This window comes from Rutilus rutilus, assembly GCF_951802725.1.
Source record: "Rutilus rutilus genome assembly, chromosome: 14".
NCBI classification, from domain to species: Eukaryota; Metazoa; Chordata; class Actinopteri; order Cypriniformes; family Leuciscidae; genus Rutilus; species Rutilus rutilus.
In genome coordinates, this window is record NC_140219.1 from 18,205,411 (window position 1) to 18,229,705 (window position 24,295).

Below are 24,295 nucleotides of genomic sequence, written 5' to 3' on the forward strand. Positions count from 1 at the left end.
ATTTGACAGCACTAATGGAAATGTTTTGTATATCAAGTCTTTACTGTCATTTTTGAACAGTTCAAAGCATCCTTGCTGAATAAAATGTATGTATTTTAAAAAATCCCCAAACTTTTGAACGGTAGTGTGTAAATTGTTTCTTTTTTAGTTTAAAGGCATTTGGAGATTATTGAGGGCATTTACCTTTTTATTATAATGTCTCTGGTATTAGAGAAAGTGTCAGTCACTTAAAATATTCATATTTATGTTTTATAGTGGTGAGCTGTGTGATTCAGGCCTAAAGTTTTTTAGATCATTTTCTGAAAGAAACTTGGCTCCTGCTACTGGCATTTAGGTATGCGCTTTTCTGTGCCGCGAAAAAAGCTGTTTGACTACAGCATACAGAATACATTATGTTGCAAATGCTCTTATTTATATTACTTTGAATCAGTCCCAGTCCACTTCTATAGAGTCCCAGTCCGAAACTGGCATAACACAGTAAGCGGATAAGGATTCCACACATTCCAGAAATAGGCTGGATCATTAGCGGAAATGTGGGATAACATGTAGGTAGATTGATAAACAAACAGTTCTTGGCCGCAGTGCTGTACTCCCTTCTGACCTCAGGCCAGATTAGGCAGGGTGTTACGCTTTGCGCAGGACGGCCCGTTCGCTCTCTCAGGTACTGAGAAGAGAGGTCATGTAAGGCTGAGTTAAGCAACATGTGGTTTCAATCATCTCTCCAGCCTCTTGGGTGTTGGCCAGAGTTAAAAAAGGCAATACAATACGAATTCTAGCAAAAATGAGGATGATTGAGGGTGGATAAAGTAGCACCTAGTTTAATTTTTATATTATTTTATATTTAAACATTATAGTATTATTATTTTATATTACATGTTGTATTAATTTTTATATTATTTAATATTGGGTTTGTAGATCATTCACATAATTAAAGTGTTCTTAGACTCTAAAGTCGAAAGCTTTTTGATTTATGTGGCATCAAAGATCATCGAATATATTGGGGATTCAATGAGGCTGTACCAATTCAGTCCTGTGATGCACTGTGGGAGGAGGGAAAATTTGTTTGGTTGTCTGCATGATTGCACAATTTCGAACAAAGGTTTTCCTAACTGCACACTCATCTCTTTGTTTCCAAACACACAAAGAGATTATGGATCACACAGGTTCTGTGCCCAAATTTTACCCAATATCAAGGCAGGGCTATTTTCATTGCTGGGGAAAACTGACAATCCATAATTCCCCAGTACTTTCCAAGCTAAACTAGTTCATGCTGTAAAAAACAAACCAAAAAACCCTGTAGTTCCTCCTACAGGTTTTAGATACTGTAACAAGTCCTATTTCACTTTCACTTTCTAACCACATTTCTAATACTTTTTCCCACAAGTTTAATAGAAAAACAATGTAAAACCGCTAGAGTAAATGCCTGTTAATTGATTCCTCACTAAGCCTCACCTTAAAATTGTCAATCCTACCTTAGAATCTTTTGCAGTCCTGCATTTTTATGAGGCAAACTTTGCTAATGTTCACTACAGTTAACATTTTTTTAAATAATTTTTAAAGAAGTCTCTTATGCTCAATAAGGCTGCACTATAAACAGTAATATTGTGAAATATTATTACAATTAGAATAACTGTTTTCTATTTTTATATTCTTTATAATGCAAATTAGTTCTGTAATGGCAAAACTAAATTTTCAGCATCATTGTCACATGATCCTTCAGAAATTATTTCAATAAACATTTCTGATTATTATCAAAGTTGAAAACAGTTATGCTGGATTCTTTAATACATCTATTTAAAATAACATTTATTTTAAATAGATTTTTTTGTAGCATTATGAATGTCTCAACTGTCACTTTTGATCAATTTAGATAAAAATATTTAGTTTAAATACACTAAATATTTATTTAGTGATATTTTAATTAATCATGAAATGATTAATTACTATAAAAAAAAATAAAAAATAAAAACTTACTGGCCCCAAACTTTTGAATGGTATTGTTAGTCTGTCAAGAATCTGTGTTTTTGTAGTATTAAACAATATTTCACAATAATTATTTAAATATATGGTAAAATATTATAAATTGACACAAGGGGTAGGTACCCAGAGAGGATAAAAGTGGTATTTTTTTCTTTTACAAATCTCTGCAGTTGTATTGTAAATGACCATTCAGTGTGTGACAAATTATATTAGATGTGTAATTTGTACATTAAAGTATTATAAAGGATGAAATAAGACTTACCATATATAATATTAATTAATGAATTTAGTTTCTGTATATGCAATCAACTGATTCAGGGCAATTTTTAACACCAGACAAGTTTTAAAACCCAGTTTTTAACAAATCAAATATGTGTGAACTTCATACTGACATTGAAATGAGTTAATCCTATAGTGAAAAGGAGAGCGGTTGTGTAAAAATGATTCTGTGGAGAGGACTGTGCAGTTAAGTAAAAGGACTTTGTGTTTTCTGTTCAGTGGCCAGGAATTTATGTGGTCTTTTAGGATTTACTTGGATCTGGGAACATTCTGCTGGAATGCATTTTTTTGTGGGAAAAAGTATCATTTAACTTGGACTTTGTCTGAGATAAATGTGCCCATATATCAAAGTATGTTTTATAGAACCGATTGTCTACATTCAGCTGCAAAAGTATTTTAAGTGCACACACAATCTGTTTCATCCATGTGTTTTAATGCTGAGAGAAAGCAGCCCTATATAAATAATCACTGATGTTGCCTGCTACTGTATGTTTCACTCAAAAATGCATTTGAGGGGAAAGGTCTCCTTGATGAAGATACTTACACATCTTCAAAGCCATTCAAGACAGCTTTACTAAACGAGGAGGTTTTTCCGTCTGACACACTTATACGTTTCTGTTCATCATACAGCTGCATGTTTTATAATCATGCACCATTTAGTGGAAGACTCTACGCTTTAGTTTACTTTCTCCGTCGCTCTCTTTCTTTTCTCTGCTCTCTCACTTTCTCATCTGGCTCTGGCCAGCCAGGCGATGAAACCGCTTCCCACACACTGTTCTCCTCCCACTCACACAGGCTCACACAGACACAGATGAGTCACATAGCCCCATTCTTCTTCTGTCTTTCCCGCTGCACCCCAGTGGGACTCCATTACTGCCCCTAACAGCCCCCACACACACACGTACATCGTCCGCATGTGTTGCCAGTCCAAGTTCACAGCGTATCTCTCCAAAAAAGTGCTATTCTCTCTAGCTCTTTCTTCTTCCGTCCTAAAAAAGACTTTCTTCCAGTGCAAAGGGGGCTGAGAGTGTTATGCTTCAAAGGCACAGCGAGGTAACAAGCATCTCACTATGTTGTTAGTTTAGGCTGTGGGCCAGTGTGGGATTGTGGGTGACATCAGCAGTATTGTCTCCCTCCATTCTCATCAGCTGGTCGTCCCTCTGTTGGTGACCACAGGCCACGGCAGTTAGTGACCTGAGAGGTAATGAGGTAAGACGTATAGAGGGTAGAAGGATGAGGTAAAGAAACAAGTCATTCTGGTTTGAAGGTAGGGTAGGCAATTTTGGAGAGGCCAGCAATAGCAAGCCAGCTTTGAAAGCATAAGATCCCACCCCTCCTTCAGTGCGCTCTCCAAAGCCACGCCTCCCCCAAAACACATTTGGACTGAATGCAAAGATTGGATGAACATATTTTGGTCCTGAGACTTCCACTGAAGATATTTGTACATTTTTAAATATTTGTTCTGTTATTGATTGCAATCAGGATGTGAAAAGAGTTTAATCCAGTATAACAAAAAGTTTATGAAGAACATTGCCTACCCTACCTTTGAGGGCACGACTAGGACAGTAGAAGTCTGGCTTTGATGTAACAGAAGTTTTTTTTGTTAAATATCCGAATGAAACAGCTTCTCGAACAAGAAAAATAATCTTGTACGGGAATTGATTTTGTCCGCTGGGAATTGATTGTATCATTGTGGTTTGCTATTGCTGTGGTCTCATGTGAGTGACAGGTTTTCCTGCCCTTGCATCCGGAAACAAGTCACCAGAGAAGAGAAGAAAGTTGCTGGACGGAGGGAGAGTAAGTTATATATACCACAATATTCCATAAAAAATAAGAATTGCCAAATCTGATTTCATGGTGACTTTAAGCAATAAGACAAGAGCAAGAATGTTGTTGTTCATAAAATTACAACCATTCTGATATTCAGACCATTAGAATGATATTGCAGTGTGTACTGATGATTTTAACATGTTATTTTTAATTGTCCCAATTTGCACTAGTGTAATTAGCTCATAGCTTAATGCTTGACCCTCAACACCAGAGCCACTGTTACCTCTGCTAATGTCTGCAGGCACTGTGCTGTCGTGAGTCACGATAAAAGCCTCTCTAAGTGAGTGTGATTGCTCTGGCTCTCTAAACCCAGGATGGACAGGAATTTTGTATGAGGCCCCTGGACGATATTTATAGAGACCCACAATAGAGGGAGCGATGCTCAAGTTGAGCCAAAAGTTGACATTGCTCTTGACCTTGCACACTTGACTTGTGAAGACTTTGCACCTGTGCTTTTTGGTATGGCTAAAAGACTTACTAATCTATTGTTGAGGACCATTAAAGGGTAGTTCCCTTTCGAGTGGAACTCAATGGCACATCATGGCTTGATGCTATGGGAACGCTGAAGCATGTTTACACACACCAATCAGCGTTTGGCTGAGTGTGATGACATAGCTACTAGGGCTGCACGATATTGGAAAAAAATTACATTGCGATATTTTTTTCCCAACGATATATATCGCGATATTGCGAGCCATCAATCCAGGCTAAAGTCAATAATTACCATTCCATGTTATTAATAATTTCACTAATAAGCAAGCTTCATTACAAGTAAAAAAAGGCCACTTAATATTTTATTCCATAAACATATTTCTCTCAGAATTCGATGAACGTTCTACACAGGACCTAACGTTCTTCAGGTTCTAGGACCATGACGCGTTCATGTAAACGGCACCTATAACCAGCAAAAGTAATGATTAATAGGCCTAATATGTAAAATATTGCAATGTGACATTTTAATTGTTTATTAATAAACAAGTGTTTTCTGTAAAGATGAAGTTGACAATACTGACTCGCGACCTTCGCAGCAGTGATCGGGAGAAATGCACTTTTCATACAGATTAATTTTTATTTTTTTTAATGGTTCTGTTTAAAAGTAGAGATTTCTGTAGATAATAGTTATATTTCAATTTTATTATTATTATTATTTTTAGGTGTGTGAGGTGAGTAGGCTACCTTTTATGCTGAGTTTCGGTTCATGGATGATAGCTCATAATCTCCAGTTCAGGCGCTGGCTGCTATATTTAATATTTATTTATTAAATATAGGAAATTGGATAATGAAATACTGATTAAAATTAAGATACAATTAATACAAAACGAAATTCGTTTTAAAGAAAGGCTTTGTGCTTTCTGTTTGAGGTATCTGTGAAAGTTTTAAAGCAGTCTTTTACTGCCGCTTTCATAACGGTCGCGTCCGTAATAACATTGTTTTTTCCTCATAAATGCAAATACGAAAAATAAACGACTTTTTAAAAAAAGACAACCATCCACAACTTTATAACACTCCAGCAAAGTAGCCTACCTCTTTTTGGTCAACATCCTCCTTTTTGTAGACGAAATAGGCTAGTCCCAAATAGCTGATTTTGACGTTTTGCGGCGGATCCTCTTCATCGCGCATTTTTAGCTAATATGTAGGCTATGTCACCCCAGCAAAAAGCCATACAACAAACTCGTCTTTACTGTGTGCTACCGTTCTCTTAATACACTATGGGTGCTACTAACGTTACCCTTCACATCGCATGTTCCGGCGATGTGACTATCGCTCATTCGCACATCGCGATGTCGATGTTAAAACAGAATATCGTTCAGCCCTAATAGCTACATAGCGTAGTACTTGACTGAAACCATATAAATAGATGCCATGTCAGCGTGTAGCCAGCTTCTTTGTCTTCAGAAGCCATATGTGTGGGCCAAGTTAAACCTTGAGTGGCCTGATGAAAAGAGACGGGTTGCCTGGTCCAGACTAGATGGCCGCTATTTGACATCTGTCCGAGAGCTACCTCCCCGCTGCCAGCTACCTTTCTTCCCAGACCTTTTTTCCGGATAGAGGTTCTTTGAAGAATCCGTACTCAGCGGAAGTGCATATGCTGGCCACTTTGACATTCTCTACGGTGGTCGGTAAGCACACGGGTATGCAGCGGTGCCGAGGTTGGAAGAGATGTTTACGGGCTATCTTTCCCCCTAAAACGCATCGTCGTGGAGAAAGCCTGCCTTATCCACCAAGCCTTGTAGGCCCTACAAGGCTTGGTGGTCAAGGCAGGCTTCCTCCACGATGACAACAGTTGTAGGGCCACTTCACCCCTTGTGGGTAAGGCTTACACTGCAGCGGGTCAGGCTGGGGTGCCCTCTGCACACCATGGCGGTTTTGCAGGCTTACCAGTTTGACCTGCTCAGAGAATTGGATTATGGCGAGGGATTAGCACCGGAGGGAGTGAAAGAGTTACGCAGGACCACAGACCTCGCCCTCCACTTGACCAAGTAAAGGCCTGCGCTATCAGCCGTTTCATGGCTGCTATGGTTGTTACGGTGTGGCATCTGTTGTAAACCTCACTGTGATCAAGGAAAGAGACAAGGCTTTCCTCCTGAATGCCTCAATCTCGCCTTCTGGTCTGTTCAACAGATACCATGAGGTCAAGAAGCAGTTGGTGGCGTTCAGGGAATTTATCCCTCACCATTTCCAGGAGTCGGCACCATCTACCAGCTGCTCCAGGCCAGGGCACAGTGATAGGAGAAAAGAACAGAAACCTAGCATGGCAACCCGTGCCTCCCTGCCCCCATTCGCAAAGATAAGAGAGCCAGGAAGCGTGCTCAGGCACAACCATCCCAGGGATGTTATTTCCTTTAAGATGGCAAAGAAAAAGTTCTGACAATCCTGGGCCCTGGCCCCTGAAGGTGTCTCCTCCTGGGGGAGGTCTGTGCACACCACAAAATTTTGTGCCCGACTTCCCCCGGGCTCCTCGGCAGGCATTTCCACTCACCCTGTTACTAACTGTGATTCGGAGGGTGGAGGCGCCCAACCGAATATTTTCCCCATCTTTTCTCAAGAGTGATTAAAAAATTTGGCCAGTTCGGTAGGTCCTTTTCAGTTTGCTGATTCGGCTGCTTCCGATTCTAGATCTAAGGGGCCTGAACCGTACTCTTCAGAAATACAGGTTCAAGATTCTCACCCTGAAGCTAATCGTGTTGCAAATCCAGTTCGAAGACTGGTTTGTGATAGTAGATCTGAATGACGTATCAGGCTACATGCTCTATGACTTGTATGGAGTGCAGTTCTCGATGGCCGTCCAGCCAGTGCTTTGAGGGGACTTTCATCTTCACTGGTACATAATTTTTCTAGAAACGAGGGCAGTGTTTATAACTCTGAAACATTTCCTTTCATTCCTGAGAGAGTATCATGTGTTATTCCACACAGGGTTTAAAGGGGTTTAAAAGCTTTAAAAGGAGTTTCTGTTGGGAAACAGTCTCTAGTCTGGTGTCTCGATTCTTGCACGGTGCCGATCACGAGTTCTGTTTTGAGACCTTGCATTGGTCCTGGGTGTGTTAGCAGAAGCAACATTTAAAGCTTTGTAGAAAGTTTAAGAGAAAATGATGACCATTAGGTTGGCAAAACATTAGTTTCTCTAAAAAAAAATGCAAAAGTTTTGTGAGCGAATGCAAAGTTATCAGGGGAACCCAAAAGTTTTGCGAGATAACTCAAAAGCCTTGAACATTTTTTTCTCCCATCTCATGTTTTTTTATCATCATCATGTTATTTTAGGGGCTCTGTACATGTCTTCCAAAAGCAAATTACTTTCTTTACACTGTGAAACTATACTGTACTGTTCTTTTCACTGTATAGTATTTTCGAGCTGCTCTTTGCAAGCGAATGGAGTCTACGGATTTAAAGCAAAACAAAACAAATTTTACATCTTCAATAAGACTTGGAATATGTCGCACAAGTATGTAGTGATTTTATGAAACATTTATGATGTTTATTTTTGTCCTTTTGGGAGTCCTTGGTCTTCATCCACTTTTATTTAGTGAAAGAGAGAAATTTGGATTTTCTGCTAAAAAGATGTTTTACTCTGGAAAGTAAGTCATACAGGGTTATGACAACATGAGGGCGTGTAAATAACAATTCTAAATGTGAAATTTCATTTTTGAGTTATTTAATCCTTTAGCATAAATGTTGGAATGCCAACATTATTTATACTACACATTTTCATTTTGTTGTATTATTTTTACAAATGTATTTAGAATCATATGCACATAATATCATAGTGCCAACAGAAACCTTGCATACATCTGCTTTCAATCTAAAAATGTAATGGAGGTATTACATTTTTTAGTGTAAATACCTGCATTATTTAAATGGATGCATTCAATGACATCGCTATTCCATTATTCTCAGATATTCAGGAATGCTACGAAGTAACCCTGCAAATGAATGCAGCACAAAATGGAGTTAAAGAGAGCAGCTCTGTGGACACATGGGAGGTAAGAGCCCCAGAGAAAGGGCAGCTTTATTTTATTACATGCCATTATTTACTCTTCCCTATGTTGTTCCAAACCTTTATATCCCTGTTATCATAAACAAATCTGACCTGTCTAGTTCTCATGTTCAAGTCACTGACTCGATCCAGTCAAAGCAGTTAACAGCTCACAGCAGGTGAAGATTATCACTGAATATCTTAAAGTTAGCCTGTTATTTGCTCAACGCTATCATGTGGTTTAAGCAATGTAGCACAAGAGTCATATGGGCCATTTTTATGATACTTTTATGGTGCATTTACATATTGACACCAGTACTTTTTTCTGTCCCCAATAACACACTAATAACACACCAATGATTAGCTGAGAAGAAAGGGTTTAGAAAAGCTGAGGTTTAGAAAAAACTGAAGGGAAGTTTACAGAGAAATACTGAACAAAAATATAGAAAAAAGAGGAGCGAAATGAAAGAGAGAGTGTGTGGAAGTTACAGACGCTACAGAACATTAGTCATATCTAGAAAGCACTGCAGTGATAACACCAAGTGCTCCTCGTGGGCTGTGTGATGATGTCACCAGGACCTTTCGTTACAAGTGTCTGCAATCACGTGACCATGCAAAGTATTTATAGGGAAAGTATAAAAAATAACCTCAACTTCTGTCTGGATTCTGTTAAAAGCAACTGCAGTGAGGGAGGATCACTCTGTGGTCTCTCTGAGGGTACACACAAACATACACTCGGGTTTGACTAAAATAGTCTCTATTCGTCCAGTACAGCAGTGCCCTGTGACTGATGTTTTAAAAGATGATAGAATGAAGTTTTCCATCCCCTACATGGTTTCAGATGATCCAAGTTTGGGGTGAATTTTTGTCTGATTGCTTTTTTTTGGTGTTGCAAACAGCTTCGCAAACACTCTTTGCTGGTGAGCTGCACCATCTGTAACTACTCTGGACCATAAAGGAAACTTGTACAGGTCTAAACGGTCTATTTGCATTTTCTATAGCTTCTTTTAAGTGTACAGTTTTTAGTGACTGATCATAGAAATTTAGGGTAGAATATCAGGGTAAAATATTTAACATTACATCCAAACTATAGTTTTATACCTTGAAATAGCTAAAAACAGAGTTTGAAAAACAGAAAAAAGTCTGAACTCTGTAAAATCTAGAATGTGCTCTACTGTCAGTAATCACACGATCGCACTGAATGGATAGTACAGATGACAGAGAGAGAGAGAAAAAGATTTACTTAATCAGTATTTTTGTCGTTTTCCCAGTAAAAATACCTAAACATCCCATAAAAGAAGATATAGAATTTTTTTTTTTTTTTTTTTTTTTTTTTTTGCTTGCTTTTTGATTTCTTGGTCGAAGGATGTTTATGAATGTTCACATAAAGAGATTGAAAACTAGTTTGACATCATTATGACTTGGTATCTCATCATTTTGACTTATGTAAACCACTTTTTTATGTGATTTTGCATCCATTTTGTCACTTTAAAGCTTCAACCCCAGTTCATAGCAAGTCATTGGAAAAGAGCATGGAAACCATTCTCCTTTTGTCTTTGCAGAAGTTTGATCATTAAAAAATATAAAATAATATTTTAATATATATATAAATTTTGGTCCATATTAAGATGATAGCATCCCGCAGTTGCTGCACATTTGTCAGCTGCACATCCATGATGCGAATCTCCCATTCCACCACATCCCAAGGACGCTCTACTGGATTGAGATCTGTTGACTGTGGAGGCCATTTAAGTATAGTGAACTCATTGTCATGTTCAAGAAACCGGTTTGAGATGATTTGAGCTTTGTGACATGGTGTGTTATCCTGCTGGATGTAGCCATCAGAAGATGTGTTCACTGTGCCCATAAAGAGGTGGACATGGTCAGCAACAATACTCAGGTAGGCTGTGGCGTTTAAACAACGCTCAATTGGTACTACGGGGCCCAAAGTGTGGCAAGAAAATATCCCCCACACCATTAAACCAACAGCAGAATCCTGAACCTTTCAATTTGTTTACACCAAATTCTGACCCTATACCACTTGAATGTTGCTGCAGAAATTGAGGCTCATCAGACCAGGCAACGTTTTTCCAATCTTCTATTGTCCAATTTTTGGTGAGCCTGTGCGAATTGTAACCTCAGTTTCCTGTTCTCAGCTGACAGTAGTGGCACCCGATGTGTCTTCTCCTGCTGTAGCACATCTGCTTCAAGGTTTGATGTGTTGTGTGTTCAGAGATGCTCTTCTGCTGACGTTGGTTGTAACGAGAGGTTATTTTCTGTCTGCTCCAACCAGTCTGGCCATTCTCCTCTGACCTTTGGCATCAACAAGGCGGTTTCGGCCACAGAACTAGCGATCACTGGCTATTTTCTGGGAATTTTTTTTTTGGTTGTTGTTTTAGTTTTTTAACCATTCTCTGTAAACCCTAGAGATGGTTGTGCATGAAAATCCCAGTAGATTAGGAGTTTCTGAAATACTCAGACCAGTCCGCCTGGCACCAACAACCATGCCACATTCAAAGTCACTTAACTCACCTTTCTTCCCCATTCTGATGCTCAGTTTGAACTTCAACAGATCATCTTGACTACATGCTTAAATGCATTTAGTTGCTGCCGTGTGATTGGCTGATTAGACATGTGCATTAACGAGCAGTTAAACAGGTGTACCTGGTGTGTGTGTGTGTGTGTGTGTGTGTGTGTGTGTGTGTATATATATGAAGAGTTCAGATGCAAAAGCCTCTAAGTGCCATCTGAAATTTTCTTCTAAAATTATCATTTTTATAAAGCTTGTATATTTAAGTTCAGTAATTTCACTTAAATGGGAATGAAAATGACCTCTTAATTGTCATTTAAGTGAAATTACTGACCTTAAATATATGAGCTTGATAAAAAATTATAATTTTAGAAGAAAATTTCAGATGGCACTTAGAGGCTTTTGCATCTGAACTCTTCATATATATATATATATATATATATATATATATATATATATATAGATTTAGATATATAATATTATAATTATTATAATTATTATTATTATTATTATCATTTAAATGTTATATATTCTTTTAGGTTGTAAATTGGTGATGGTAGATGCTCAGGTAATAGCCAAGCAATGATTGATCATTTAAAAAATTTTGATTGAGGCAAAACACATTAACTAAACAAACGAAAAGTGGACATTCAGACAATCTCTGTGAGTATAATCTATCCAATTTCAAATCCCCAACTGGCAGTTTCCAGAAGCATCATACTATTGTGACACATGTTCCACAAAATTACTGCAGGGGTCACTATATGATGTGTGGTGGAGAGCGTCACAGGCCTCAGTGTGAGTGTGTGTCCAGGCACAGCCCTGTTCTCTGGTTCTTTGAGAGTGAGCGAGGCTGGTTCTGAGGGAATGTCCAGCTCAGGCTTCATTAGCATTCATAGCGTGCGGTCACCTGAGAGACGTTAAATGAAATGAGTCTGCAAATTCCCCGATTTGGTGCAGAAGGAAGGAAAAAAAGATCCTGGAATAATTTACAGCAATCATTACAAAGCCTTTGTGTTAAACAGCAAGTGTGTCTTGCTTTTTCATTTTTTATATTAGCTACAGTTACAGTCAGTAATATAACAATGTTACATAATTTGGTGTCAGTTTTATATAGTGAATATTGGCTAAACTGTTTAGTTAAATGTATCAAGCTGTACATAATCCAGCCCCAGTATATATTGCGAGCAGTATGTCATGTGTCAGCAGTGATTCAATGGCACTGGACACCAGCAGCGCCTCCATGTTCCTCTCTGGGTTTGAGACTGCAGCAATCCTGCATGTTTTCAGCTGCAGTGTCCATCTCGTAGCTGAGCTGATGATAATATGACGGCAGACCCGGGGCTTGGCAACCATTTTTCAATTCAGTTCATGGTTGTCCAATGAAGGCAATGATAAAAACGGTAAATTTGCTTTGTGTTTTGTTGTATGTTGCCTGATAGCAGATTTTTTTGGAATTATTTTAGATGTGACTGTATTTGTGCTTTTATTTGCATCAACTTAAATGGGTGTGGCTTGGCCTAATGCTGTAAACCTGCATGCCTCTGTGTGTTTGTGTTTATATGAACACACATTGCTACAGTATGAGAGTCAGAATAGGACAGATCCTAAAAGAACATTCTAGAGTTCAGTTTGTTACCATTTTGGAAGGGAAAGTGAGAGTCTTTGTTCCATCTGCTGTCATGGCCTTTTCCAAAGGCTGCCCTCTGCTGCCTGTGGCCTGTGACTGCGGCATACATTATGATAAACAGGTAGGAACCAATCTTATCAAGTTCTGGCCCTGGTTGTGTGTCTTTTGGTCTAAAATGCTATATAATGACAGCATTTCCCTGACAGATTTTATAGTTGTGGTTGTGGATAATGGTCAAAAAGTAGGCTATGTTTTAGTGCATGTTTTTGTTTCAGTATGTTTGGTGGCACTTGTTTAATACAGATGTCTGTGTCCATATAAACCATCTTGCAAATGGTGATGCTAGCCTGTCTGCACTGTTCTCTGTTAAATTGCTATATTTGTATTCAGAACCACTAGGTTTGACTAAATTGAACCCCTAATTCAATTTATTTATTTATTTAAAATTTGGTCTATCTGTGCAATCTACTGATTCTGTGTGATTTGTACTTGCAGACTTCGGGTGAAGAGGGTGTGTCACGTGTGCGTGTGACCAGCAGGAGGAGCTCTCAGAAGGTGGAGAGAGTGGCTGGACTAGTAAGCCGATCCCATGTGGAGGCACCAAAGGTTAGTGGTTGCTGAATCAGGAATACTACTTTTTACAAAAATAGAAGATTTATAACGCATAACATGTTACATGAGCTCTAAACTGGCGTAGGTTTTGGTATAGGCATAGGTAGATTTGTTTATACTTTGATGTCTAGTACATCTCATGTGTCAGTGCTCAGCAATTATCAATTAAGGACGGCCTGATGGTTTATGAACAGTGTGAGAAAGTTTCAGCCTGTTGGCGATACTGTCAGTTGTTCACACACAACACTTTCCGCTGCCTGATTTTTATCCGGTTGTCTATGTAAACAGACTAGAAGGACATACTTTACTGTTCTGTCACATCTCTATTTTCAGTGTCTTTCGCATGAGTGCTGCGTTTTTTTTAGATGTCGTCTGAAGTTAAATGAATGGAAAAGCAACACAGTGAAATGAAAAAACATGTTCTGTGTGAACGACCTACCATGTGTTGTTATGCCTTGGAAACTTATGAAATGTAGTTTTGTGTGTTCTACTGAACATTGTTGTGGCAGATTCTGCTGATTTAGAATAAATGTTCATTGTGACAAAATTACATTATCTTGCTGATTAAAAAAAAAAGAGAATGGGCTGGAAAATCATAAACAAATGACCGTATGCCACCATTTTCCAGTGTTTGGATTTAAAGCATTCACTGCGTTAAATTATAGTATCATAATTTCCAGATGTTATTGCAAATTTAAAACCTAATACATTATTTTTATAAAGAAAAAGTGGTAACACTTTACAATAAGGTTTCATTTGTTAACATTAGTTAATTTGTTAATTAACTTGAACTAACTATGGGCAATGCATTTGTTACTGTATTGGTTATTCTTTTTTAACGTTAGTTATTGATTATTCATGTTCCTTCACTGTGCATTAATTAATGTTAACAAATACAACGTGTGATTTTAATAATGTATCAGTAAATGTTGGAATTAACATTAACAAAGATTAATAAATCCTGCAGAAGTGCAGTTCATTATTAGTTCATGTTAACTAAAGTAGTTAACTAATTTTAAACATTATTGTGAAGTGTTACCGAAAATGTTTATGAAAAGTATAAAATAAAATTCCCTCTAACATATTAAAACATTGTTAAGAGCAAAATTTGGGCCTCTGAAAATATCAAGATGGCAAATTACATCTTTATTGCTGGGCTCAGTGGTGTGCAATTTAATACTTATGAATATGATGCAATCATAAAACACATTTCCATTGGTTAGATTTTGACCACAAGCTAATTTCGAAATGTTTTTCATGATGCATATTCATATTAGTGAATACACATGGATGGTTGCAGTGCAGTTGTGTCAACATATGTAGATTGTAGCCAGGCAGCAGTGAAATCAGCCATGATGACACTGTCATCACACAGTTTTCCAGAAATACTCACAACAATCAGGTTCTACTATCATGGCAGCTCTCATTTTCATGTCCTCCCAATCACAGCACCCCCGGCGGCATGTGGCGGCACAGTGCCTGCGGGCACGAGCGTTTCAGATGAGCGGAGATCTAGTGTGAGGGATGGGGGTGTGAGGTGGAGATGGCCGTGTGGGTGTGGTTTCGGGTCGTGGCTGAAGAGCGTGGGACAGAACAGAGAGCCTCCATTGTCTACATCAAAGCGCAGGCTCTCTGCAAGGCAGCAGCGTTCTGTTGACAGCAGGGCTGGCTGATGCTGAGTTGAATGTGGTGTCGTGTCTTCCACACATTAGGAGGGGTATGAGGTGGAAGGGAGGGATGAAGAGAGAGCTGCAGAGGGAAAGCGAGTGGGGGAGGATGGGGGGAGCGAGGCGAGGCGAGGGCCGGTGCAGTGCAACGCAGTTAGAGCTGGAACGGACACCTAGAGCTCAGCCTCCCGCATGTTGCCATGGAAACCAAATTCCTCCCCCTACTTGCATCCCTACAGACTGGCTGCCTCTCTCGCTCCTGCTCTCTCTGTCGCTGTTTTCCTGTCTCTGTTGCATCTTTCTGCATCTTTCATATGCGTTCGGCCACATAACATGGCAAAAATGTGTGTTTTTGCATCCAACAGGGTGTTTATGCAACGCTTGAGAAGAATGAATGCGAGAGAATGCATAATTAACAATGCAAAATGTGTATTTGACAACACAAAGGAATCTCTCTCTGCAACCCTCTCTATGATCATGTTTTCTCATTCCCAGTTGTTCATCAGCAAACATTTTTTGAGTTACCCTCCCCCAGAGTCATTTTCAGTCCAGTCATATCTTTCTCATGGTTGCATTCCCTCTTTACTTTTTACTTTGCTCTTCTCTGTTTATTCTGCTCTCTGGGCCCAGTGCACGATTATTTTACTCATTCCTCTTCTTAACACCTACAACACCTCACCACGTACACAGTGCAGCTAAATATGGATGTCACTCATCTTCTGAGTGCTTAAATCTGTTTTGTACACATAGGCCTACAGCTTGTTTAAGTGAGTGACAACCATTTTTTACAACCAAATTCACTTCAACAAAGTAGTGGGATCCAAACTGAACAACAAGTTGCTGATTACATATTTAAAAAAGGAGAGCACTAAATATAGTTATGCACAACACACACCGTTCGGTTTAACAAAAGTGACAACTACACTCACTACTGTAAACAAAAAATCATTCAAATTTGCTGTTGGTTAAGTAAGATTTGTCAAATTAATGAATTGCTCAATTGGACATGTGTTAATTGTGATAAGGCTTTCAGGTGCGTTATGCAAGTTGCCATCTTTATTTACTGTAGTCACTCTCACTAGGACTGCACGATTTGTGAGAAAAAAATCTAACTGCAATGTTTCTAAAAAAAAAAAGTTGTCATTATATCAATATGACCATAAAATAATAATAATAATATGCAATGACAGTGGAGGGAGAGAGGACCAGGCCTAGGACATTTAAGTTGTTGTTTTGTTTACGTGTATGTTGCAGTCGGCTTTCGTATTGTTGTTAATTTTGTGATTAAAACTTTACATTCAATGTTTGCATGTTCCCCCCTCCTTCTTCCCTGAGCCTTGAACTTTGAGACATGCACGCTATAAAGCCGCCTTACCGCTACACACGACATTCGGATACGACTGTCGGAATTCTTCCCCTAGTGGCAGTCGTAATGAACTTTCAGTATGATCTTGCGTGGCAACATGGGTAAACTGTCGCTGTCTCGTAAATCTTCCCCGTTACGGCGCATCTCTTTCACTAAACGGTAATACTCGAGTTAGTGCTTTGCCCACATTGACTTCTCCAGTAAAGGAATGCAAAAGCAAGAGCCTTTATCCTCCAAACTTTCACCATGGTGGAATGATTAAATAAATGCAAACAAACAGCTATGCTAATAGGACAAATAACCTCCAATAATTTTAAGGAAAATACAATGCCACACATGATTAAAAAATACTTTTAAAAAAAAAATTACTTATTGATTACTTATCAATAATCATGCATTTTTTTAAGTTTTTAAGTGTATCAAGTGTTTCTGATAAAGTTCAACAAAAAGTATTAATAATTCTCACTGATTTTCTCATCTGATTGAAATACATTGGAATACATCACATCCGGTCGGCGTGTCGCAAAATGAATGACTTCCGGTCCGTCGGCTGTCGTTTGTCCTGTGCAGTGGAAAGGCGGCTTGAGTGAGCCAAACTCAGATCACATGTAGAGATGAGTTCATGTGGATCAGCATTTACATTCAACTGATCCACTTTGAGATATCAAAAACACTGGATCGTGAGCTGCTTGCATGTAAAAGAACACAGTGCTGCTCTTCTTTCTGAAACATGCAGCGCATATATTTATGACCGCCGCTAGCTATGCTAGCGAAAACGGTCATATAGGGATTGTCAAAGTTTATTATTTTTTTTTTTTTGTCAATCTACTGAATTTTCCGTCAACGATACCAGGGACACCGAAACACCGGGGAACATGAAATTTGGTGGGCATGTAGCCCCACTAGACTTTTACGGAAAAATTTCGTTTGGTCCCCGGGGGCCACTCCCCCCCCGCGCTGGGCCCCCCCAAACCCAAAAAATGCATTTTTTCCTAAATAACTACCTGAACCGTGGCACCGAGGATGAAGAAATTTGCAAAGTATGTTGGTCTTAAGGGCCCACATCAACCTAGCCCATAATCGATTGTCAAAGTTTTTTAGGTTTTTTTTTTCCCGTCAATCTACTGAATTTTCCGTCAACGATACCAGGGACACCGAAACACCGGGGAACATGAAATTTGGTGGGCATGTAGCCCCACTAGACTTTTACGGACAAATTTCGTTTGGTCCCTGGTGGCCACTCCCCCCCTGCGCTGGACCCCCCCAAACCCAAAAAATGCAGTTTTTCCTAAATAACTACTTGAACCGTGGAACCGAGGATGAAGAAATTTTTATGGTATGTTGGTCTTAAGGGCCCACATCAACCTAGCCCATAATCACTCATTTGTGATTTGCGCCCCTCCCATAAAAAATGAAAATGCAATATTATTCTGCTTTGATCGCCCCTATCTTCAGTGGAGATGTTCAGAACTGCACCATATTTCATGTGTATGATTAACTTGACATCCTCTGGGGGTATGCTAAGTTTCGTAGAATTTCATCCATGGTGGGGTATAAAATAAATTCATTTATGTGCACATTTAGTGACTGTACACTCATCGGCCTGTAGATGGTGCTGTTGAGCGAAGGGTTGCTGGTTTAGGATGATACTGTCACACACACACATGCAGGAATACAAACAAACGCAAGCATGCACACACACTGACATCCACACGCACAGACACACACCCATACACACACATACAAATCCACATGCACAGACACACACACACAAACACACATGCGCACACACAAACACACACACACACATACACACACACACAGACAGACATGCACATACTACTACTTTTTTTAGGTATATACATAAACACGCAATACAGCCAAATTGCTCCACGTCATTTATTTTTGTGGAAAGCCAGTGCAGGCCTGAGCGGCGGTCATATTTTGTACCGCCATGCGGTACATCTAGTTATTTAATTGAAACGCAGCGTTTGCAATGTGATCTTTGGACTAAGCCATGTCATGATATTGCGATTAATTGTGCAGCCCTAACTGTCGCTATAGTTGCAAGCATTAATCACGACTATCTTGAGCATAGAAAAGGTGCTTGACTTCACTTTGTATTATTCGTTCATACAGATATTATTCGATCTGTTCGTATTGTGTGAACAGGACAATTCAGCATGGTTGTCAATCCCAAACACTGCCTCGGTGAACGTAGCCTTTGGAGTATGATCATTTAGGGGATTTGTTCAATGCGGCTATCACTCTCGCACCTTGCAGTGTGCACGTGGCCCTTATCAGATCCTCTCTTCTCTTCAAGACCTCTCAGTTCTCCAGTCATTCCGCAAGCATCTCATATTCCCTTTCTCTCTTTTCCTCTCTCTCTTTCTCTCATTTCCCTTATCATTACACTGTCAGTCGGATGTGCGGTGTTTGGTGCAGCAGCTGTTTTCTGTCACCAGGCCTATTAATAGGAGTCACAGCCTTCACAGGCACTTTAGTTTATTGTGTCAGTGTGAAGGAGCAACGACTCAATGAGTTACGAGCGTTTATGTGAGAACCCAAAACCGTTTCTTGGCCTTGCAGCGGTGTTACGAATGACTAGTATCTATAGCCATGCACATGCATTGTGAGCTGAAATCTATAGTGGTTGCATGTATGTCATGCACTAATAATTATTGGATCATGTTTATATTGCTTACTAAAAAATTTCAGCCATCTTTCAAAGGCTGCTCTGCACCTGTTTCAAACAGCGATTCTCTGTGGTTCATTCAAAGGAAACCTTCAAGAATGTAACTGCCCCTTTAAGACTGCCTGTGTCTCATCTCACCTTATTTGGACATACATCCTGTCAGGTGACAAGAGTGCAGTCACATGGGCTGCTATGAGAATGCACAGAAATTCCAGAAATATTCTATAGATACCTTCGATGTGAGAGAATATGTGGGGGTTGTGAGGCCAGCTGGGGGGGTTTATATAATGTGGGAATGCAGAAACTGACAATGAGGCTGTCAGATATGAGATATGCTGTGTGTAATCAAGTAGAATCCTTTTGTTAAACCATCATACAATCATTCTCATTTATTTCATAAATCAACAAAAGGCTTTCTTCCAATTTCTCAAGAGTAGGTCAGGTTGGTTTTCGTTCTCCTGGAAAGATGTGCCAATTCACTTAGACATGCAGTATAGAATACTATGTATAAGATTTGCAAATATACTTTTAAACTAAGAATACTCTGAAATCTAAATCATCAAGCAGATAGAAGGTACATTCTTAAATTGTCTTTTTTATTTATTTTTGAACCATCCATCTGTAGTACTGTTCTTCATTCAGCCTGGGAGGATTCATCTATCTACCATCACACACTCTTTCTCAATGTGGTCATTTGCAAAAGAGAATATGGATGCAGATAGAAATTAATACAGTTTTAAATGCATATTCCAGCCATATTAAAACATGCTGTACCAGCTTTAAATCTAATAATATTTATAGCATTTCTGCACTGGATTTACATTTGACATAATTAATGTAGCAAGAACGTCTTGGATGGCATTTAAGCGTCGCCTAAATGTTACTCACTCACAACACATGGCCTCTTTACATGCATTAAGCTTTTTTGGCAGCGGTTGTGGTTTAAGGTTCTGATCATCCTTTATGGTGAGTGTACTGATATTCTAGCTAATATTGACAGACTTGGCCATTGATTGGCTGTGACTGTTTTTTTTAAAGATGTGATATTATGTAATTCTTTAAGGAGCAGCATTTTCCCCTAGAGGTACTAGAAACGCCCACATGCACTCACATTCTGGAAGCTACTGACACAAACACATGGCAGAATGCAAGCATGTAATGCATGCATATAAGCACGCTCTGCTTCCCTGCCTTCCGCTTTCCTCTTCATCCTTGGTCAGCTACATTAAAAATTCCTCTATGGAGACCATGGAAGTCTTCATCCTATATAAGAATGTGCTGTATAGACAAGGGGAGCAGAGGGAACCGGGTGGTCGCAACATGTGCCCAGTCATGTGTGCTGTGATGAATATGCTTGCATAGCCTTTTTTCAGCCACCAAGCACCACCCGTACGCTTCCCATTGGCTTTGGCAATGTTTGTGTGTGCTTCTCAGATCATTCTGATCTCGGATTGGCCTTCCTCCTGGAAATCGGAAAGTTTGCTGGAATAGTATATTGTGGTAATGATGTGAGTTACCGTTGCATATAATTAAGTGTGGCTGAGCCTGCTGTTTTTGCCTCCTGGTGGGGTCGGAATAGAATAGTGTGCAGTGCTTATTAGAACTGACTCAGCCACAAAAACAAGCAAATTCACACGTGCATAAACAGAGAAACACACACACACAAATGTCCATGCGTGCATATAGTCACATTTGAAAACAGTCAGTTGGCTTCTAATGTTCATACTCAAGCACATTTGATGGTATAACAGTCTAAAAGGCCTCTGTTTTGATTCAGCTATGAAATTGTGTAATTTCAGAAATCCTTTTAAAACCCTCAAACCCTCAAAACCTCAAAAAATCTTCATTTCCACTGTCATTCAGTTCTGTAATGTCTTCTCTATACATAAAGAAACAATAAAAACAGGAAATTCTGTAGCTACCGAGGTTTTCAATAAGCAATTTTCTAAAAATGGTGCAGTTAATTTGATGAATGAATTTCTGGATTGATTACTTTAATGTGAATACACATTCCATTCTGATTAAAGAAAATTTTGTATTAACATTTGATACAAATAAAACATTTAAAATCAGCCAAAGAGAATATTTTAATTTTTAAAGTAACATCCGAATCACTGCACCTTAAAGATAAATAACAAATCATCAGAAGATAACAAAACCCTACAAAGCAAAACTAACAGGAAATGTCACGATCTCTTTCAAGTAAAGTTTGTTCACTCGGCGGCCATATTTGCAATGCCTCTGGGCAGCTGTTTCGGCATCCAAGACCAAGTCCTATCTACTTGAATGGGAAAATCCTGAAATCTCAAAAACTGGTTGCAACACTCGCATTTAAATAACAGCAAGAAAATCTGACATGAGTTGTTGTTGGATAAAAATGGTGTTTATTTTGCATTTAAAAAGTGTTAAAATGTTGTGCATCTCAGGACTCTGACTGTTCTACCAGAGCTTCTAATGGCTGCTGCAGTGATGCAATTGGCTCTTTTATTTATAAAGTGGGGTTTATATTGCACATTGCACTTTTTCCCATTCATAAGAACAATGAGTGCACCGTCTTTGAAAATATGAATTCATTTTAATTCATTGTTTTATCCTTTGAAGTAAAATCTGCTTCTGTCTTTGATGTATGCACTATTTCTTGGAGTTTATCATCAAGCGTTTACATTTTTTTCATAGCTAGTGTGTTGTGTCTAAGGTTAGGCATACACTGCAAATTTCGTCCAAATTTTGACTAGTGCGACTCATTTTTTTTTAGTCTGGCAGATTTTCAGCTTTGTTGTGCATCTATTGTCGTGCAGTGTTCATGCAGTGTACAGGGGTAAACGAGATAAACATCTCCCGACCGGCAATCGGATGGTCGGATACATTTCTGGCATGTCAGAAATTGTGACCGCCTTATGTTGCATGGTTTTAGTTAATCCTACAGTGACTTGACAAATGAATACACAAATGGATTAAAACATGGTCTTCCATCAGCCCCTTATGTGCTGTAGCCCGTCTGCGATATAAACCCTCGAATCAGGTATCCAGTCTTTCTTACAGTAAAACCGTGGAGCTGAATAATGTGCTCTCTGCATCTCAATACGGGCTCTGTGTGCTGGCTGATTTTCGAGTGCGCTGGCCCTTTAAGAGCAGTCACTTAAGCAGTCAGTCCTGTGTTGGTGCTGCTGCTGATGGCTGTGCTGTGAGTTGATTGGCTGTGGCTGTCAGGGCTGAGGTGCTGGAGGGATGCTGCTACTCTCTCTCTCTCTCTCTCTCTCTCTCTCTCTCTCTCTCTCTCTCTCTCTCTCTCTCCCTCTCTCCCTCTCCCTCGCTCTCTCTCGCTTGCTTGCATCCCTTCGTATAATCCACATCTAGGGCAAGCAGGCTGAGAGTCAATCCAGCGCTCAGCTCCTCTCTGCAGGCTGGGAAAAGAGTGAGAGAAAGAAGGCAAGAAAACGCTTCCCAAACCAGGAGGAAACGCAGAAGGAAGAAATCTGGCAAGCAGAGACTTACAAAGGAAGATTTGATCACGGATATCATTTATATATATAGAAATTGTTTATATATATATATATATTTGTACACACGCATATAAATATTTATAGAATTATATATGTATACATATATACCTGTATATAACTGTATTTGTGCTTGTCTGTTTATATTGATATTTTTATATGTATTTGTGTGTGTGTAAATATATACATATATAAACAAATGAATATATATATCTATGAATTTATATACATATCACTGTGAACCAACAGAAGCAGGAAGAAAACTCGACCATCGGGGCTGGTCTCTGATTCCGAGATCATACACACTATTTTTAGCATTATTTTTCCAAACCTTTTGCATCGACCGGAGGAAGACTACCAATCTTTTTCTATTTTTCATCGCCCTGTTGCTACCTCCTCATCTCTTTTTCTGGATCGGGAGGAACAAAGAGGAGGATACCAGGGTTTGTGAAGATTCCTGCAATTTGTGCTACCGTTCCGTGAGCCGAGTGGCACTGCGCGCGGTATTTGATCTGAGCAGGCAGCAGCAGCAGCAGCAGTGAGATAGAAAGAGACAGAGAGTGCCGCACCGTGTGAACTAGCCAGCATGCACAAACATCATCACTGCTGCAAGTGCCCAGAATGCTATGAAGTGACCCGCATGGCCGCCCTGCGCAGGATGGATGCCCCGGCATATGGAGACTGGCAGCCCGAACCCTATGGATACCCGGCCGGCTATGGAGGCGGCCAGACCTTACCGCCCCAAACCTCGGGCGGAGGAGGGGGAATGGGTGGAGGGGGCACTTTGGGGAGAAGTAAAGGGAAAATGATGTCAGCTGGGGGTCCTGGAGGCCCCAACCCCAAGAGCCAATCCAAGGGCGCCCCCAAGGTGAATGGTAACAACTCAGGAGGGCAAGGAGGATGGTGGCCCGAGTGCACCTGTTCCAACCGGGACTGGTACGACCAGGTAAATGCCGTTTCTGGGCCGCTGGGGGCATCGAGAGTAGGCAGCAGGCGGTAGGCAGTTGGTGTATGTGGTTGCTAGGTCGAAACTAAGTAGAAATAGCAAGCTCCCCTGTAGCTTCTAGAAGATACATCGTTTTTTAAGGGATTCATCCAGTGTTGATCCTTTCATACTGCATGTGCTGTAATCTTACAGTATGCCTGTCGAGATTGATTCTCGCAGAGAAGGAGTTTAATCTTCATGTATTTACTGCTCCATCAGTGCTTTATGGCTTCATCAATCCCCTACGTACATACTTATCTAAACCGTCATCTGACAAGGACTGACAGGGCCGCTGTGACCACGCAACAAGTGAATGTAGCTCTGCCAATTTAATCCAAGGATGGCAGTGACCTGCCAACGCTGCTGACCAGGCAAAACACATCATCAAATGTAATATCCAATTAGTAATGGATTCTTATTCTAGATTGGTGAGATGAAGATGTGGATGTTTTATGGATCTGAAGACGTGTGTGCATTTTCTTATTCATTTCCAGTCTGTTGTTCTAGTCGCTGATTGAGATACAACCAGAGGCGAGGCGGCTTATGAAGTATAATGTGCACTTCTGGTCAGTGACCATTTCAGCTAGATTTTAACCTCATAGACCAGAGCGTATCAAACCGAACCAGGGAACAGAAGCTGTAATTAAGTGAGGTGTGTGTGTGTGTGTGTAAGTGGCAGCAGGGGTGGGGGAAGGGTCGCTCTGAATGTATAAAATGGAGGAAGCAGGCTCTCATGTGAGAACAAGCCCG

General features: G+C 39.7%; 1 protein-coding gene across 12 annotated transcripts in view; it reads left to right on the plus strand.

Annotated features, from left to right (window-relative positions):
• dlg3 (discs, large homolog 3) overlaps positions 1–24,295 on the plus strand; it is a 94,812-nt gene that overhangs the window by 3,061 nt on the left and 67,456 nt on the right. For 10 of the 12 annotated variants that reach the window (XM_084429646.1, XM_084429653.1, XM_084429651.1 and 7 more), the window contains exon 1: positions 23,034–23,506. In XM_084429646.1, coding sequence (XP_084285772.1) covers positions 23,147–23,506 — 360 coding nt within the window. In that variant the 5' untranslated portion in view covers positions 23,034–23,146. Of the gene's footprint in view, positions 1–8,481; positions 8,568–13,215; positions 13,327–23,033; positions 23,507–24,295 lie in introns of those variants that run through there. The other 2 variants (XM_084429657.1, XM_084429647.1) reach the window with 1 other exon arrangement.